The 17,942-nt window shown below is 42.6% G+C and overlaps 1 protein-coding gene across 1 annotated transcript in view; it reads left to right on the top strand.

The window, feature by feature from the left end:
* LOC110494466 (membrane-associated guanylate kinase, WW and PDZ domain-containing protein 3) overlaps positions 1-17,942 on the top strand; it is a 202,389-nt gene that overhangs the window by 138,288 nt on the left and 46,159 nt on the right. The window contains exon 3 of the mRNA XM_090205942.1: positions 11,090-11,209. Coding sequence (XP_090062068.1) covers positions 11,090-11,209 — 120 coding nt within the window. The remainder of the gene's footprint in view (positions 1-11,089; positions 11,210-17,942) is intronic.

Below are 17,942 nucleotides of genomic sequence, written 5' to 3'. Positions count from 1 at the left end.
GGAATGCGGTTCTGATAGAAGACAGGATGAACATTCATGGAGAACAGAGACCTTATCTCCAAATGATGTAGTAATTATGTCATTATTAACACACATTATGTGACAACATTTAGAGCATAATATTTACCATTTCATTTTCCCAAAGAAGGACCATCTCTAATAAGAACAGCAACATGTTTGAGCATACTTCAGGTTTTAGTCACACACAGTCCCACTGTTCCTCCGGCTATGACAGACTGTTCTGCATGGCACTGTCACAAACACAGCGATAGGCTCCCTGCTCTCCCCCACAGGGCTGGAAGATACTCTGTCTTGTAGAGTGGGGAATTGTAGGCAGAAGTGGGACATTTTTTATGGGAAGTAAGCCACTTACCTCTCATGTATATTTACATTTTTGGAAAGGAGGACTATTTTTCCCACTATCAATCAATCCCTTCTCTCAACCACTTTCGATCATATGTGAGTTGAAGATTTCTGCCTTCTCTTGGACAGTCAATGTAAGTACAGTGGCTTGCAAAAGTATTCACTACCTTGGCATTTTTCTTATTTTGTTGCCTAACAACCTGGAATTAAAATAGATTTTTGTGGGGTTTGTATCATTTGATTTACACAACATGCCTACCACTTTGAAGATGCAAAATATGTTTTATTGTGAAACAAACAAGAAGTAAGGTTTTTTTTTTAACAGAAAACTTGAGCGTACATAACTATTCACCCCCCTCCAAAGTCAATACTTTTTAGAGCCACCTTTTGCAGCAATTACAGCTGAACGCCTCTTGGGATATGTCTCTATAAGCTTGGCACATCTAGCCACTGGGATTTTTGCCCATTCTTCAAGGCAAAACTGCTCCAGCTCCTTCAAGTTGGAAGGGTTCCTCTGGTGTACAGCAATCTTTAAGTCATACCACAGATTTTCAATTGGATTGAGGTCTCAGCTTTGACTAGGCCATTTCAAGACATTTAAATGTTTCCCCTTAAACCACTCAAGTGTTGCTTTAGCAGTATGCTTAGGGTCATTGTCTTGTTGAAAGGTGAACCTCCGTCCCAGTCTCAAATCTCTGGAAGATTGAAACAGGTTTCCCTCAAGAATTTCCCTGTATTTCATTCCTTCAATTCTGACCTGTTTCCCAGTCCTTACCGATGAAAAACATCCCCACAGCACGATGCTGCCACCACCATCCTTCACTGTGGCGATGATGTTCATGGGGTGATGAGAGGTGTTGGATTTACGCCAGACATAGCGGTTTCTTTGATGGCCAAAAAGCTACATTTTTGTCTCATCTGACCAGAGTACCTTCTTCCACATGCCTGGAGAGTCTCACATGCCATTATTTTTTTTTTAATGCAATGCTTTTTTCTGGACATTCTTCTGTAAAGCCCAGCTCTGTAGAGTGTACGGCTTAAAGTGGTCCTATGGACAGATATTCAAATCTCCGCTGTGGAGGTTTTCAGCTCCTTCAGGGTTATCTTTGGTCTCTTTGTTGCCTCTCTGATTAATGCCCTCCTTGCCTGGTCCGTGATATTTGGTGGGCGGCCCTCTCTTGGCAGGTTTGTTGTGGTGCCATATTCTTAATAATGAATTTAATGGTGCTCTGTGGGATGTTAAAAGTTTCTGGTCCTTTTTTTAAACCAACCCTGATCTGTACTTCTCCACAACTTTTTTAAAAAATGTTTAAATAAGTCCTTTTTTCATTTCACTTCACCATTTAACTTCACCATTACATGTTATCCAAATAAAAATCAATTTAAATTACAGGTTGTAATGCAACAAAATAGTAAAAAACGGCAAGGGGAATTAATACTTTTGCAAGGCACTGTACACCTGTTTGTGCCTGACAGTTTCTCCAGTCTGTGCTCCTAGTTTGAATACTTTTTTCATCTTTCTTACTTTACCTGGCAGTGAAAACTGTTCTTTCTCACTTTAAAGGTTGAGTTAGTAAGTGCATCATTCCATCAGTGCTGAATGTTTTATGTTGTGCTGTAATAGAATTCACTGTGTCTCTCTGTTGGTGTGTTTTCTCCAGAGGCTAACCTGCCAGATCTCTCAGGGGATGGACATACAGTAGCTCCTTAGAACTCATCTCATGGCTATATGGGATTTTACAGACTTATTAGCGGATGGCGACAATCGTTAATTGCAGAATTAAATGTCTATTTCAGGGATCTACTCGTCTTCCTCCACACGTTTACAGTATCTTTTTTTAGATTTCTCCCAGTCCTACAGTTAAGGTTCTAGATCGCAGAGCTGCAATCCACCATCCATCAGCTACTCTGGCCTCACCGCATGACTGTGAATCCATAATGAGTGAGTGACTAGAGTGACTGAAACAGAAAGACTGAATGACTCTTCATCACTCTCTCTATCTTTTAGCCCATTTCCGTCTCTCTGTTTCTGACATTCTTACCTTCCATATCTCTTTCTTTCACTCCCTCTCTACCCCTCTCTCTTTCTCTCTTTTACTCTGAATCTGTTTTAATTCAATATGCTGAGATGAATAGAAGTCCGAGATCAACAAGCCTCACTCAAACATGCATTTTATTCATGTCTATACTTCCAGCATCGAGAATACACTGCTACCACACAAACCATCATACCTTTTGTGTTGGTTTATGGGATGGTAGTAAATGTGGTGTGCTCCCATGTCACTGTGCCAATGACCTAGTTCCACAGCTCTAAGTGCTGTTGGTCAGAAACATCTATCTATCTGTCCTTTGCATCTGTGTAGTATACAGTCCTGGAAGGCTTCTCTGTCCTTGTGCTTTTGAGAGCTAGCTTTCTATCACTTTGGGATGATAATAAAGATGTTATAAAACCCAAACATTACCCACTCCCCTTGGCGTGACCATGGCACAGCAGTATTATGGGCTCTGTGAGAGTGGGAGAAAGAAAGAGAGAAAGAGTGCTCACAGGACCTTACCGCATGCCATGGTAATCCCTGAGTCTCCTTCATTGGACCTCAGACTGCCTCAGACTGCCTCAGACTGCCTCCACATCCTCCAATATAACAAAGGCGCAGCAGGAAGCTCTTAAGAGCTCATAAGGGGACAAAGATGGGAGGCAGTCTCCGAGAGGGAAAAGGGCCCTTGGTCGCACTCAGTCCCAGTACGACTTCCCTTCCCTGAGGAGACACAGCCTCCTGAGTCCCCCTCTCAACTGCACTCTCTTTTTCTGCTGGCTTATGTAGACTTGGTGAGAGGGGAGTGCAGTACTGCACCCCACCAGTGTGTGGCATCAGTTAGGCTGTCGAAAGGCAACAGGCTCTGCTGAATGTGCTCTTGGTGACATAATACCATTGAGTTTAGTTTTTGGCATGAATATAGTTCAGTGCCACGCAAAATTATGTTTTATTCTGAGATCTTTATAAGAGACATGCCATGGCCTTGAATTACATGATTTTCCTGAATTTGTGTTTTCACGTAATACCCTACTGGATACAGACGCCAATTCAACATCTTTTCCACGTTGGTTCAATGCAATTTAATTGAAATGACGTGGAAACAACATTCAGTCAACCAGTGTGTGCCCAGTGGGACAGTTCTTGAATAAGCTGTTTTAAATTCCTGCACACTTATAAAAAATGTATCTTTAACCCATTTTCTCTTCTTCAAAGTAAATGCTATGGCCACAAAAGCACTGAGGCTCCTCATTTTTGCAATACTTTTTCCCCTCTGTATTTGACACACGAATCCCAGTGGCATTTTCAAGTGCCAAGATGAAATAATGCAAAAAAATGGCATGTTATATTTCTGGTCCTCTTTTTCTGAGTGAAACCGCCTCTGATGTCCTTGCTGAGGCGTGACTCTTTATCTGTGTCTGTGGCATCGATGCTAGCCAGGTCTTAAAAAAGTAGGACCGCAGTACATGAAAGGGAGAGATTATGAACGACTTGATGGAGTGCCAATTTGGGTCCAAGGTAGACACATGTTCATGCATTCTCATTATCTCTCTCACACACACATACTGTACAAACACACACACACAGAAGCACACACACACACACATTGCCAAGAGTTACACTGCTGAGGGAGAAGTGCTTGCTTCAGATGAACGTGACCATGTGAATCAAGATTATTATAATAAATTAAAACGAAAACTAATCATGAAAAAACTATTTTATAAACTTATATAAAATAATTAACAAAACAGTTTTAGAAAACTAAAACTATACAGAAACTATTTTATTTGACTGCAAAACGAACTAAAATAAAAATCATCATGAATTATGGTCCCCCTAAACTTTAGGAAAAAATCTAATGGGGTTTTCAAGCTTTTTTTTCTTCTAATGGGGTTTTCAAGTTTTTGAATCTGGCCGGCAAACGATGCCAGGTGTTGGCGATATTTCAAATAGGTTGAGCTTGTGAATCACTATCTCTAGCTATCACTAGCTATCACTTGCTAACAGAGTAGAAATCTGATACTGTAGGTATAATAGAACAGCATTGTTGCCTGTGTATATATATATATGTGTGTGTGTGTGTGTGTGTGTGTGTGTGTGTGTCAGTGGAGGCTGGTGGGAGGAGCTATAGGAGGTCCTGCTCATTGTAATGGCTGGAATGGAATAAATGGATCAGAGTCAAACATGGTTTCTATATGTTTGATACCATTCCATTTATTCCACTCTGGCCATTACAATAGCTCCTCTGCTGTGTGTATGTGTGTGTGTGTTTGGGTGGTTGGGGGGTGTATGTGTGTGTGTGTTTGTTTGTTTATGGGTGGTTGTGGTGTGTGTTTATGTGTGTTTGTTTGTGGATGGTTGTGGTGTGTGTGCTTGTGTGTAAGGGTTGGATGTGTGGAGAGTACAAATAGTATCTTAGGTGCAAATAGTCACTAAGGTGCAGGTCTGTGCAGGGAGACAGATAGGGTTAGCTGTTCAACAGTGATGTCCTGGTGGGAGAAGCTGTCTCGGAGCATGTTGTAGGGCCATATACAATCAGTTATGCTTTTTTGCTTGATTCCGTTTATTTATTTCCCAAATTCGGTTTTCTGTGTTTTGTTGTTCATGGTTTTCGGTCTCAAAACCACACTTTTTAAATAGAAAAACAGACAATTTGGATGTTCTAAGTGCTCAACAATGCTTAAACCACATCAGGAGACCACTTTTGAGGTCTTAATTCAACTTCACACTAGCCAGAGACTGTTGTTTGGTTAGCGATGATTCTGTAGCGCTCATGTGATTGCAGTGTTTGCAAAACAAATGGCCACTGTACTGATGAAAATAATCATGATATCATTCTGCCAGGTAGGCATAGCTACTTTGTAGTTAGCATTTCATTGATAAGGTTTTTGGGGACCTTTCCCTCTACTAGAAGTCTGTTGTCATTACATTAGCAATGTCACTAACGAGTACACAAAAAGGCAGACAAGCACTCACACACAGACAGGGGCATTCCTATGCCTTTGCCTCTTCAGAAATTGAAGGAAAATATGGATCACTGATGCAGTTTGTTCATGTCTTATAATAATCTTGGCCAAATTAATGCACTTTCTAATAAGTTCTAATTTTGTTAACATTGCTGAAATTCCATTCTAATGTCTGGATTTCATGATTCTGTCCACGTTCTCCACAACGTACATTTCATTGTGTTCTACTGTTGGTCTGAGACCCATTCCTCGGATAACGCTTGCCAGATGGTAACAGAGTGAACAATCCGTGGCTCAGGTGACTGGAGTCCTTGCTGGTCACAAGGGCCTTCCTCAAACATTGCCTGGTGTAGATGTACTGGAGAGCAGGGAGCTATGCCCCAGTGATGTGTTGGACCATCTGCACCACCCTCTGTACAGCCTTGCAGTTGAGGGCGGCGCAGTTGCCATACCAGGCGGTGATGCAGCCAGTCAAGATGCTCTCGATAGTGCAGCTGTAGAAATTTTTGAGGATCTGAGGGCCCATGCCGAATTTCTTCAGTCGCCTGAGGTTGAAGAGGCGCTGTTGTGTAATTGCTTCATGGTCCAAAATATTTCTTGCACCAGTCTAGGCGCTAATCCTTTAAAATCCAAGTCACATTGAGATTGACTTCATCATTTAAACCTTACCTAACCTATAACCTGACCCATGACCCAATCTGCATACCCTACCCGTCATCAGTTGATACACAGCATACTCTTGAATACAGGGTGGGTGTCATTTCAATCATAGAAATATAATTCATAGAATGAACCTATCCCTTCAGACCACTGCAATAGCTGGTACACCATTGTCTTATTTTATTCTATTATTCTATGATCTATATTTATGTGATTTCTTCCTATGGAAGATGGACAGTTTAATTTAGAACAATGGATACGTTAGCATTCTCTGTTGTGTGGATCTCCAACCATCTTTGTTGTACCATTTAAAAGTAGACATTTCAATATAATTCACATTTTAGTAAATATATTAGCCAAATTATGACACGCAGTTTGTATGCTGTGTCTCCACAGATGGCGGGCACAACACAGACACCTTAGAGTATGTAAAATAGGTCTAAGATACAAAATATAGTATAGGAACATGAAAAAATTGGAGTTTATGCATTTTTTGATAATTGATGTAAAAAAGTGACATATATTTCACACATGGAATAGCCTTCAACAGACTGATGAGTGTAAGAAGAAAGTTCTTTGTTTCTGGCCTTTTTGAGCCTGTAAATGAACCCACAAATTCTGATGCTCCAGGTTACATTACTACTCTAGTTTTATTGCTTCTTCAATCAGAACAACAGTTTTTAGCTGTGCTAACAAAATTGCAAAAGAGTTTTCTAGCCTTTTAAAATTATCAACTTGAATTAGCTATCACAATGTGCCATTGGAACACCGGAGTGATGGTTGCTGATAATGGGCCTCTGTACGCCTATGTAAATATTGCATAAAAAATCATCCGTTTCCAGCTACAATAGTAATTTATAACATTTACAACAATGTCTACACTGTATTTCTGATCCATTTGATGTTATTTTATTGGACAAAAAATGTGCTTTTCTTTCAAAAAGAAGGACATTTCTAAGTGACCCCAAACTTATGAACGGTAGTGTATACACAGTACCAGTCAAAAGTTTGGACACACCTACTCATTCCTGGGTCTTTATTTGTTTTTTCCTATTTTCTACATTGTAGAATAATAGTGAAGACATCAAACTATGAAATAACACATATGGAATCATGTAGTAACCAAAAAAGTGTTAAACAAATCAAAATATATGTAATATTTGAGATTCTTAACCACCCTTTGCCTTGATGACAGCTTTGCACACTCTTGGCATACTCTCAACCAGCTTCATGAGGTTGTCACCTGGAATAGATTTCAATGAACAGGTGTGCATTGTTAAAAGTTAAGAAGGAAAGAAATTTCACAAATGAATGCGTTTGAGCCAATCAGTTGTGTTGTGACAAGGCATGGGTGGTATACAGAAGATAGCCCTATTTGGTAAAAGACCAAGTCCTTTTTATTTAAAAAAATAATATGTAACCTTCATTTAACTAGGCGAGTCAGTTATGAACAAATTCTTATTTACAATGACGGCCGACCCCGGCCAACCTATGTGACTCCCAATCACGGCCGGTTGTGATACAGCCTGGAATTGAACCAGGGTCTGTAGTGCCTCTTGCACTGAGATGCAGTGCCTTAGACCACTACACCACTCGGGAGCCCCAAGCTTGGGAGCCATAAGCAAAGAGAAACGACAGTTCATCATTACTTTAAGACATGAACGTCAGTCAACACAGAACATTTCAAAAACTTTTAAAGCTTCTTCAAGTGTAGTCGCAAAAACCATCAAGCGCTATGATGAAACTGGCTCTTGTGAAGACCGCCACAGGAAAGGAAGAACCAGAGTTACCTCTGCTGTAGACGATTAGAGTTAACTGCACCTCAGATTGCAGCCCAAATAAATGCTTTACAGAGTTCAAGTAACAGACACATCTCAACATCAACTGTTCAGAGGAGACTGCGTGAATCAGGCCTTCATGGTTGAATTGCTGCAAAGAAACCCCTAATAAAGGACACCAATAAGAAGAAGAGACTTGTTTGGGCAAATAAACACGAGCAATGGACATTAAACCGGTGGAAACCTGTCCTTTGGTCTGATGAGTCCAAATTTGAGATTTTTGGTCCCAACTTCATGCCTTTGTGAGACGCAGAGTAGGTGAATGGATGATCTCCGCATGTGTGCTTCCCACCATGAAGCATGGTGGAGGACATGTGATGGTGTGGGGGGGCTTTGCTGGTGACACTGTCAGTGATTTATTTAGAATTCAAGGCACACTTAACCAGCATGGCTACCACAACATTCTGCAGTGATACGCCATCCCATTGTGTTTGCGCTTAGTGGGTCTGTCATTTGTTTTTCAACAGGACAAAAGAACACCTCCAGGCTGTGTAAGGGCTATTTGACCAAGAAGGAGAGTGATGGAGTGCTGCATCAGATGACCTGGCCTCTACAATCACCTGACCTCAACCCAATTGAGATGGTTTAGGATGAGTTGGACCGCAGAGTGAAGGAAAAGCAGCCAACAAGTGCTCAGCATATGTGGGAACTCCTTCAAGACTGTTGGCAAAGCATTGCTCATTTGGCTGGTTGGGAAATTGCCAAGAGTGCGCAAAGCTGTCATCAAGACAAAGGATGGCTACTTTGAAGAATCTAAAATCTATTTTGGTTTGTTTAAAACTTTTTTGGTTATTAGATGATTCCATATGTGTTATTTCATGGTTTTGATGTCTTCACTATTATTATACAAGGTAGAAAATAGTAAAAATAAAGAAAAAACCTGTGAATGAGTAGGGGTGTCCAGGGAACACTTAAACAACACAATATAACTCCAAGTCAATCACAAATCAAATCAAACTGTCCACTTAGGAAGCAACACTGATTGATAATACATTTCACATGCTGTTGTGCAAATGGAATAGACAACAATTAGCAAGACACCCTCAATAAAGGAGTGGTTCTGCAGGTGGTGACCACAGACCCCTTCTCAGTTCCTATGCTTCCTGGCTGATGTTTTGGTCACTTTTGAATGCTGGCGGTGCTTTCACTCTAGTGGTAGCATGAGACGGAGTCTACAACCCACACAAGTGGCTCAGGTAGTGCAGCTCATCCAGGATGGCACATTAATGCAAGCTGTGGCAAGAAGGTTTGCTGTGTCTGTCAGCGTAGTGTCCAGAGCATGGAGGCGCTACCAGGAGACAGGCCAGTACATCAGGAGACGTGGAGGAGGCCGTAGGAGGGCAACAACCCAGCAGCAGGACCGCTACCTCCGCCTTTGTGCAAGGAGGAGAAGGAGGAGCACTGCCAGAGCCCTGCAAAATGACCCCCAGCAGGCCACAAATGTGCATATGTCTGCTCAAACGGTCAGAAACAGACTCCATGAGGGTGGTATGAGGGCCCGACGTCCACAGGTGGGGGTTGTGCTTACTGCCCAACACCGTGCAGGACGTTTGGCATTTGCCAGAGAACACCAAGATTGGCAAATTCGCCACTGGCGCCCTGTGCTCTTCACAGATGAAAGCAGGTTCACACTGAGCACATGTGACAGACGTGACAGAGTCTGGAGACGCCGTGGAGAACGTTCTGCTGCCTGCAACATCCTCCAGCATGACCGGTTTGGCGGTGGGTCAGTCATGGTGTGGGGTGGCATTTCTTTGGGGGGCCGCACAGCCCTCTATGTGCTCGCCAGAGGTAGCCTGACTGCCATTAGGTACCGAGATGAGATCCTCAGACCCCTTGTGAGACCATATGCTGGTGCGGTTGGCCCTGGGTTCCTCCTAATGCAAGACGATGCTAGACCTCATGTGGCTGGAGTGTGTCAGCAGTTCCTGCAAGAGGAAGGCATTGATGCTTTGGACTGGCCCGCCCCTTCCCCAGACCTGAATCCAAATGAGCATATCTGGGACATCATGTCTCGCTCCATCCACCAACGCCACGTTGCACCACAGACTGTCCAGGAGTTGGCGGATGCTTTAGTCCAGGTCTGGGAGGAGATCCCTCAGGAGACAATCCGCCACCTCATCAGGAGCATGCCCAGGCGTTGTAGGGAGGTCATACAGGCACGTGGAGGCCACACACACTACTGAGCCTCATTTTGACTTGTTTTAAGGACATTACATCAAAGTTGGATCAGCCTGTAGTGTGGTTTTCCACTTTAATTTTGAGTGTGACTCCAAATCCAGACCTCCATTGGTTGATACATTTAATTTCCATTGATCATTTTTGTGTGATTTTGTTGTCAGCACATTCAACTATGTAAAGAAAAAAGTATTTAATAAGAATATTTCATTCATTCAGATCTAGGATGTGTTATTTTAGTGTTCTCTTTATATATATATATATATATATTATTAATCATTAAATAGATTGACAACCCTGTTTTGTAAACTTTGTAAACTTTAAAATGATATCAAACTCAACAGTTTTTTCAGTGATGAAGACATGGATATCTGATGGTAGGGTGGAGTATGCAAAATGGGGCAACTTTGAACACTTCCATCTCCTGAATGTTTTGACATTCAGGTCCAAATAGTAACTGTATCATCACTTCTACCATTAGCAAACATGTATGGAATATTTCATTCAAATGAAAATGGGTGGAGGAGAAAGTGATTCAATTCATATGGAATGACTATATTGACTGTGTTGGGGGTAAAAAGTTAAAAGTGTGCTCAAAGACTCTCTGCTCCCAAGTAGATACTCAGCACCCTCAAAGCAAAGCACAGTTCATCTTCATGTTTCCCTCAACAAGTTGACAATGGAATAGTTACAGTAGCAGCAATATTGGTGTGACATCTAAATGATGCTGCAGGTGAGAGAGAGGCTTGGCATGTAGCAGTGCCCTCAGTAATTGCCTTATGGGGGACATTTTCAGGGACTAAAGCTGGCATAAGAAGACAGAAACAGACATCCTGTTAATGAGAGAATGCTGTGAACCCCCTAATGCTAATATCACACAATCCCCATGTCCTTTTCTTTGATCTATCTGTGATACCAGTGAGCACGAAATAGGCTCCTCCCTCCATATGTTTCCTACCCTTCCTGCATCAGTGTTCATGGGCTCATTCTATATTCAATTGTTATTGCATTCTCATATGCTCATGTTTGTATTTGTTTGTGTGATTAACAGGCACCACGCGGCTGCCCAGAGAAAGGGAGGTACCGGGTGTGGACTACAACTTCATCAGCGTGGGAGACTTCCGTATCCTGGAAGGGAGTGGCCTTCTGCTGGAGAGTGGAACCTACGATGGTGAGGATTCACTAAAGAAGCGTTCAATAATTGATTAATAAACTTAGTAGTCAGTTGTTGAATTAATTACAGCTGCCAAGAGTGAATTGCATTGGCCAAGGCTAAATAGATTTATCAGGCAAACATTATTAAGAGGCTTGTTAGAGCTGAAACCTTCGATCACAAGGAGGCGAGGATACTCAAGAGCCCTTGAGCTGCTCTTTCCATTAAGAAGTCCTTTAATCTATAGAGCGGCAATGTGCTGATAGGCTGCCCCACCTGATCTCCAACCTCAGTAGATCCTCTGTAGATGTTTTAACCTGCTGAACTGTGTCTGGCCAGCTGACTCCACTACTGCAGAGGCAGAGGAGAAGCTATCTATGGTTTATTCATGTATTTATGGCCCTCTCTACCTATGAGGTCGCATGCTTCCAAAAACTACTGGAAGCTACCTGATGTCTTTATATGGCCTCCCATCCTTGCGGTATCCTCTCCGACAAAAGAGGTGTCCTCTTTATAAAGGAAAATCTGTTTAGTTTGTGCCTTGGTGATGACACGCTGAACTTGGCTGTTGTGTGAACTCCTGTATGTAAACATAGCAAATGTTGTTATAGCAGCAGATGACAGTTCATACATAGTAAAATACATATATATTTTATTTGCAGTGTTGACACAAGAATGTCTGTTTATGGGTTTTCCTGCTATTGTATGTAGTCACTCACAGTTGAATGAGTTGAATCAGTTTTACAGTTTTACTTTTTAATAGCACTTCAATGGCACATTAAGTACTCACCCTGCATTATGGGGTTGAATAGTCTCAGAGTATTTATGTCATGAAGAATTGGAGCCGAGGATTTTTCTCACATTGTCCAATGATTATGGCAATAGCATGATCATCTCTTCTCTTTAAGCTCAGTCTTTCATACACCAAATCCTAGCTGCCTGCTGTGGAATCAGAATGGAATGGACTCAGGCTTTGAATGTTAGAGGAGCACCTCTGGTCTAGTGATTGGCCCATATCACATATCCTTCTCTCCAGTGTCTTTTATCTGAAGTAAGAGTCTTACCAACCAGACGCACAGGGTCTCTGAAGGAGCTTGGCACTGGCAGGTCCTGACTGTTGACAGTTTCAAGTTCAAGTTTCATGCACAACTCAAAACTCAATAATGTACATTATTACTAGAAAAAAAGTAAAATAAGAAATTTGAAATACACAATTAAGTAAGTATAGTATATACAGGAAATATACAGTTCCAATACCATATTTTCAATGTGCAGTGATACTGGAGTGATGGAGGTAGATACAGTGCATTCGGAAAGTATTCAGACTTTTTCCACAATTTGTTATGTTACAGCCCTATTCTAAAATTGAATAAATATTTGTTTTATCCATCAATCTATACACAATACCCCATAATGACAATGTAACAAGGTTTTTAGAACTGTTTGCAAATGTATTAAACATTTAAAACAGAAATACCTTATTCACATAAGTATTCAGACCCTTTGATATGAGACTTTAAATTGAGCTCAGGTGCACCCTGTTTCCATTGATCATCCTTGAGCTGTTTCTACAAATTAATTGGAGTCCACATGTGGTCAATTCAATTGATTTCACATGATTTGGAAAGGCACACAACTGTCTATATGAGGTCCCACAGTTGACAGTGAATATCAGAACAAAACATTTTTCGTAGAGCTCCGAGACAGGATTGTGTTGAGGCACAGATCTGGGGAAGGGTATCAAAAATGATCTGCAGCATTGACGGTCCCCAAGAACACAGTTTCCTCCATCATTCTTAAATGGAAGAAGTTTGGAACTACCAAGGCTCTTCCTAGAGCTGGCCAACCTGAGCAATCGGGGGAGAAGGGCCTCGGTCAGGGAGGTGACCAAGAACCTGATGGGCACTCTTACAGAGCTCCAGAGTTCCTCTGTAGAGATGGGAGAACCTTCCAGAAGGACAACCACATCTACAGCACTCCACCAATCAGGCCTTTATGATAGAGCCAGACAGAAGTCATTCCTCAGTAAAAGGAACATGACAGCCTGCTTAGAATTTGCCAAAAGGCACCTAAAGGACTCTCAGACAATGAGAAACAGCATTCTCTGGTCTGATGAAACCAAGATTGAACTCTTTGGCCTGAATGCCAAGCGTCACATCTGGAGGAAACCTGGCACCATCCCTAATGTGAAGCCTGGTGGTGGCAGCATATGTTTTTCAGTGGCTGGGACTGGAAGACACATTAGGATCGAGGTAGAGATGAATGGAGCAAGGTACAGAGAGACCCTTGTTGAGAACATGCTCCAGAGCGCTCAGGACCTCAGACTGGGGAGAAGTTTCACCTTCCAACAGGATAACGACCCTAAGCACACTGGTAAGACAATCCAGTAGTGGCTTCGGGACAAGTCTCTGAATGTCCTTGAGTGGCCCAGCCAATGCCCGAACAGGAACCCTATCGAACATCTCTTGAGAGACCTGAAAATAGCTGTGCTGCGACACTCCCCACCAAACCTGACAAACCTTGAGAGGATCTGCAGAGAAGAATGGGAGAAACTCCCCGAATACAGTTGTGCATTCTTTAAGGCAAAACTGCTCCAGCTCCTTCAAGTTGGATGGGTTCCGCTGGTGTACAGCAATCTTTAAGTCATACCACAGATTCTCAATTGGATTGAGGTCTGGGCTTTTACTAGGCCATTCCAAGACATTTAAATGTTTCCCCTTAAAACACTCAAGTGTTGCTTTAGCAGTATGCTTAGGGTCATTGTCTTGCTGGAAGGTGAACCTCCGTCCCAGTCTCAAATCTCTGGAAGACTGAAACAGGTTTCCCTCAAGAATTTCCCTGTATTTAGCTCCAGCCATCATTCCTTCAATTCTGACCAGTTTCCCAGTCGCTGCCGATGGAAAAACATCCCCACAGCATGATGCTGCCACCACCATCCTTCACTGTGGGGATGTGGTTCTCGGGGTGATGAGACGTGTTGGGTTTGCCCCAGACATAGTGTTTTCCTTGATGGTCAAAAAGCTCATTTTAAACTCATCTGACCAGAGTACCTTCTTCCATATGTTTGGAGAGTCTCCCACATGGCTTTTGGCAACCACCAAACATATTTGCTTATTTGTTTCTTTAAAAAAAAACATTTATTTCACCTTTATTTAACCAGGTAGGCCAGTTGAGAACAAGTTCTGATTAACAACTGCGACCCGGCCAAGATAAAGCAAAGCAGTCCGACACAAACAACAACATGGAATAAACAAACATACCATAAATAACACAATAGAAAAGTGTATATAGAGTGTGTGCAAATAAGGTAAGATAAGGGAGGTAAGGCAATAAATAGGCCGTAGTGGCAAAATAATTACAGTTTAGCAATTAAACACTGGAGTGATAGATGTTCAGAAGATGAATGTGCAAGTAGAGATACTGGGCTGCAAAGGAGCAACAAAATAAATAACAGTATGGGGATGAGGTAGTTGGATGGGCTATTTACAGGTGCAGTCATCTGTGAGCTGCACTGACAGCTGGTGTTTGAAGTTAGTGAGGGAGATAAGAGTCTCCAGCTTCAGTGATTTTTGCAATTTGTTCCAGTCATTGGCAGCAGAGAACTGGAAGGAAAGGCAGCCAAATGAGGAATTGGCTTTGGGGGTGACCAGTGAAATATACCTGCTGGAGCGCGTGCTATGGGTGGGTGCTGCTATGGTGACCAGTGAGCTGAGATAATGCCGGGCTTACCTAGCAAAGACTTGTAGATGACCTGGAGCCAGTGGGTTTGGCGACGAATATGAAGCGAGGGCTAGCCAACGAGAGTATACAGGTCACAGTGGTGGGTAGTATATGGGGCTTTGGTGACAAAACGGATGGCACTGTGATAGACTGCATCCAATTTGCTGAATAGAGTGTTGGAGGCTATTTTGTAAATTACATTGCCAAAGTCAAGGGTCGGTAGGATAGTCTGTTTTACGAGGATATGTTTGGCAGCATGAGTGAAGGATGCTTTGTTGCTAAATAGGAAGCCGATTCTATATTTAATTTTGGACTGGCGATGCTTAATGTGAGTCTGGAAGTAGAGTTTACAATCTAACCAGACACCTAGGCATTTGTAGTTGTCCACATATTCAGTCAGAACCGTCCAAGCAGGTGCAAGCAGCGATCGGTTGAAGAGCATGCATTTAGTTTTACTTGCATTTAAGAGCAGTTGGAGGCCACGGAGGGAAAGTTGTATGGCATTGAAGCTCGTCTGTAGGTTAGTTAACTTGGCTTTCGAAGACTTTAGAAAGGCAGGGTAGGATAGATATAGGTCTGTAACAGTTTGGGTCTAGAGTGTCTCCCCCTTTGAAGAAGGGGATGACTCTGGCAGCTTTCCAATCTCTGGAGATCTCAGACGATACAAAAGAGAGTTTGAACAGGCTAGTAATAGGGGTTGCAACAATTGCGGCAGATAATTTTAATAAGAGAGGGTCCAGATTGTCTAGCCCGGCTGATTTGTACGGGTCCAGATTTTGCAGCTCTTTCAGAACATCGGCTATCTGGATTTGGGTGAAGGAGAAATGGGATAGGCTTGGGCAAGTTGCTGCCGGGGGTGCATGGCTGTTGACCGGGATAGGGGTAGCCAGGTGGAGAACATGGCCAGCCGTATAATTTTTTAAATTTAAATTCTCAATTATCGTGGATTTATCGGTGGTGACAGTATTTCCTAGCCTCAGTGCAGTGGTTAGCTGGGAGGAGGTGCTCTTGTTCTCCATGGACTTTACAGTGTCCCAGAACTTTTGGGAGTTTGTGCTACAGGATGCAAATTTCCATTTGAAAAGGCTAGCCTTTGCTTTCCTAACTGACTGTCTATATTGGTTCCTATCTTCCCTGAAAAGTTGCATATCGTGGGAGCTATTCGATGCTAATGCAGTACGCCACAGGATGTTTTTGTGTTGGTCAAGGGCAGTCAGGTCTGGAGTCAGGTCTGGAGTGAAGCAAGGGCTATATCTGTTCTTGGTTCTAATTTTTTGAATGGGGCATGCTTATTTAAGATGGTGATGAAAGCACTTTTAAAGAATAACCAGGCATCCTCTACTGACGGAATGTCACGGAATATCTATGAGGGTGCCCGTGTTTACGGATTTGGGGTTGTACCTGGTAGGTTCATTGATAATTTGTGTGAGATTGAGGGCATCTATCTTAGATTGTAGGAAGGCCCTGGTGTTAAGCATGTCCCAGGTTAGGTCACCTAACAGTATGAGCTCTGACGACAGATGGGGGGCAATCATTCCACATATGGTGTTCAGGGCACAGCTGGGGTCAGAAGGTGGATTCTTAAAATGTAGAAGCTGAAATGTTTTGGGCACAGACCTGGATAGTATGACAGAACTCTGCAGGCTAACTCCACCCCCTTTGGCAGTTCTTTAAGCAATGGTTTTTTTCTGGCCACTTTTACGTAATGCCCAGCTCCCTGCAGTGTGCGGCATAAAATGGTCCTATTGACAGATACTCCAATCTCCCCTGTGGAGGTTTGCAGCTCCTTCTGGGTTATCTTTGGTCTCTTTGCTGCCTCTCTGATTAATGCCCTCCTTGCCTGGTCTGTGAGTTTTGGTGGGCGACCCTCTCTTGGCAGGTTTGTTGTGGTGCCATATTCTTTCCATGTTTTAATAATGGATTTAATGGTGCTCTGTGGGATGTTCAAAGTTTCTGATATCTTTTTATAACCCAACCCTGATCTGTACTTCTCCACAACTTTGTCCCTGACCTGTTTGGAAACCTCCTTGATCTTCAACGTGCTGCTTGCTTGGTGGTGCCCCTTGCTTAGTGGTGTTGCAGACTCTGGGGCTTTTCAGAACTGGTGTATATATACTGAGATCATGTGACAGATCATGTGACACTTAGATTGCACACAGGTGGACTTTATTTAACTAATTATGTGACTTCTGAAGGTGATTGGTTGCACCAGATCTTATTTAGGGGCTTCATAGCAAAGGGCGTGAATACATATGCACACACCACTTTTCCGTTTTATATTTTTATAATTTTTTAAATTTCACTTCACCAATTTGGACTATTTTGTGTATGTCCATTACATGAAATCCAAATAAAAATCCATTTAAATTACAGATTGTAATGCCACAAAATAGAAAATGCCAAGGGGGATGAATACTTTTGCAAGGCACTGTATATCCCCCATAGTTAAGGAGGGCTTTGTCACACAGACTCACCCAGTGCAATGCCAGACCTGCCCCGCCCAGTGAGCTGAGGCCTCTTCCTTCTCCCAGGCGGTGATGCTGGGATGCAGTTCATGCCAGGGTGGCCCACAGGGTCCCAGGTTTCATGCCAAGCAGACACAGCCATCTGTGCCAGGCTCTGAGAGGGAGTCCGTCTGGGCTCAGCCCTCACTCTGGCGCTGCTCTTCTGTGTGGTTCAGGTCGGGTCAGGCAGCACAGCACAGGGACAGCTGCCCAGAAATTAACAAAGCACATGGTTTGGGGCTGCTGACATAACTGTTACCAGGAAATGGGAGAGTCTGTCTAATTCAAATTCTTGTCAAATGTTCTTGGGCCAGGGAATCCCACTGTGTTCATGATTCTGATTCCTATGAGAACTGTGAGTACATACATTATGAGTGTACATATTATATTAAACAGTAAGGTGACTCATCAACCTCTTGGCATTTGCCATGTTTAAGTAATGTCAAACAAGCCACCCCTTTGCTTGTCAGTTTATGAGGCCTCCCCGTAGTTTAAAATAACAAATTATAGCAGAAATCTCCCCTGAC

Source organism: Oncorhynchus mykiss, chromosome 17 (assembly GCF_057628025.1).
Source record: "Oncorhynchus mykiss isolate SJ-2025 chromosome 17, ASM5762802v1, whole genome shotgun sequence".
Taxonomy (NCBI): Eukaryota; Metazoa; Chordata; class Actinopteri; order Salmoniformes; family Salmonidae; genus Oncorhynchus; species Oncorhynchus mykiss.
This window is presented reverse-complemented; position numbering and strand designations above follow the sequence as displayed.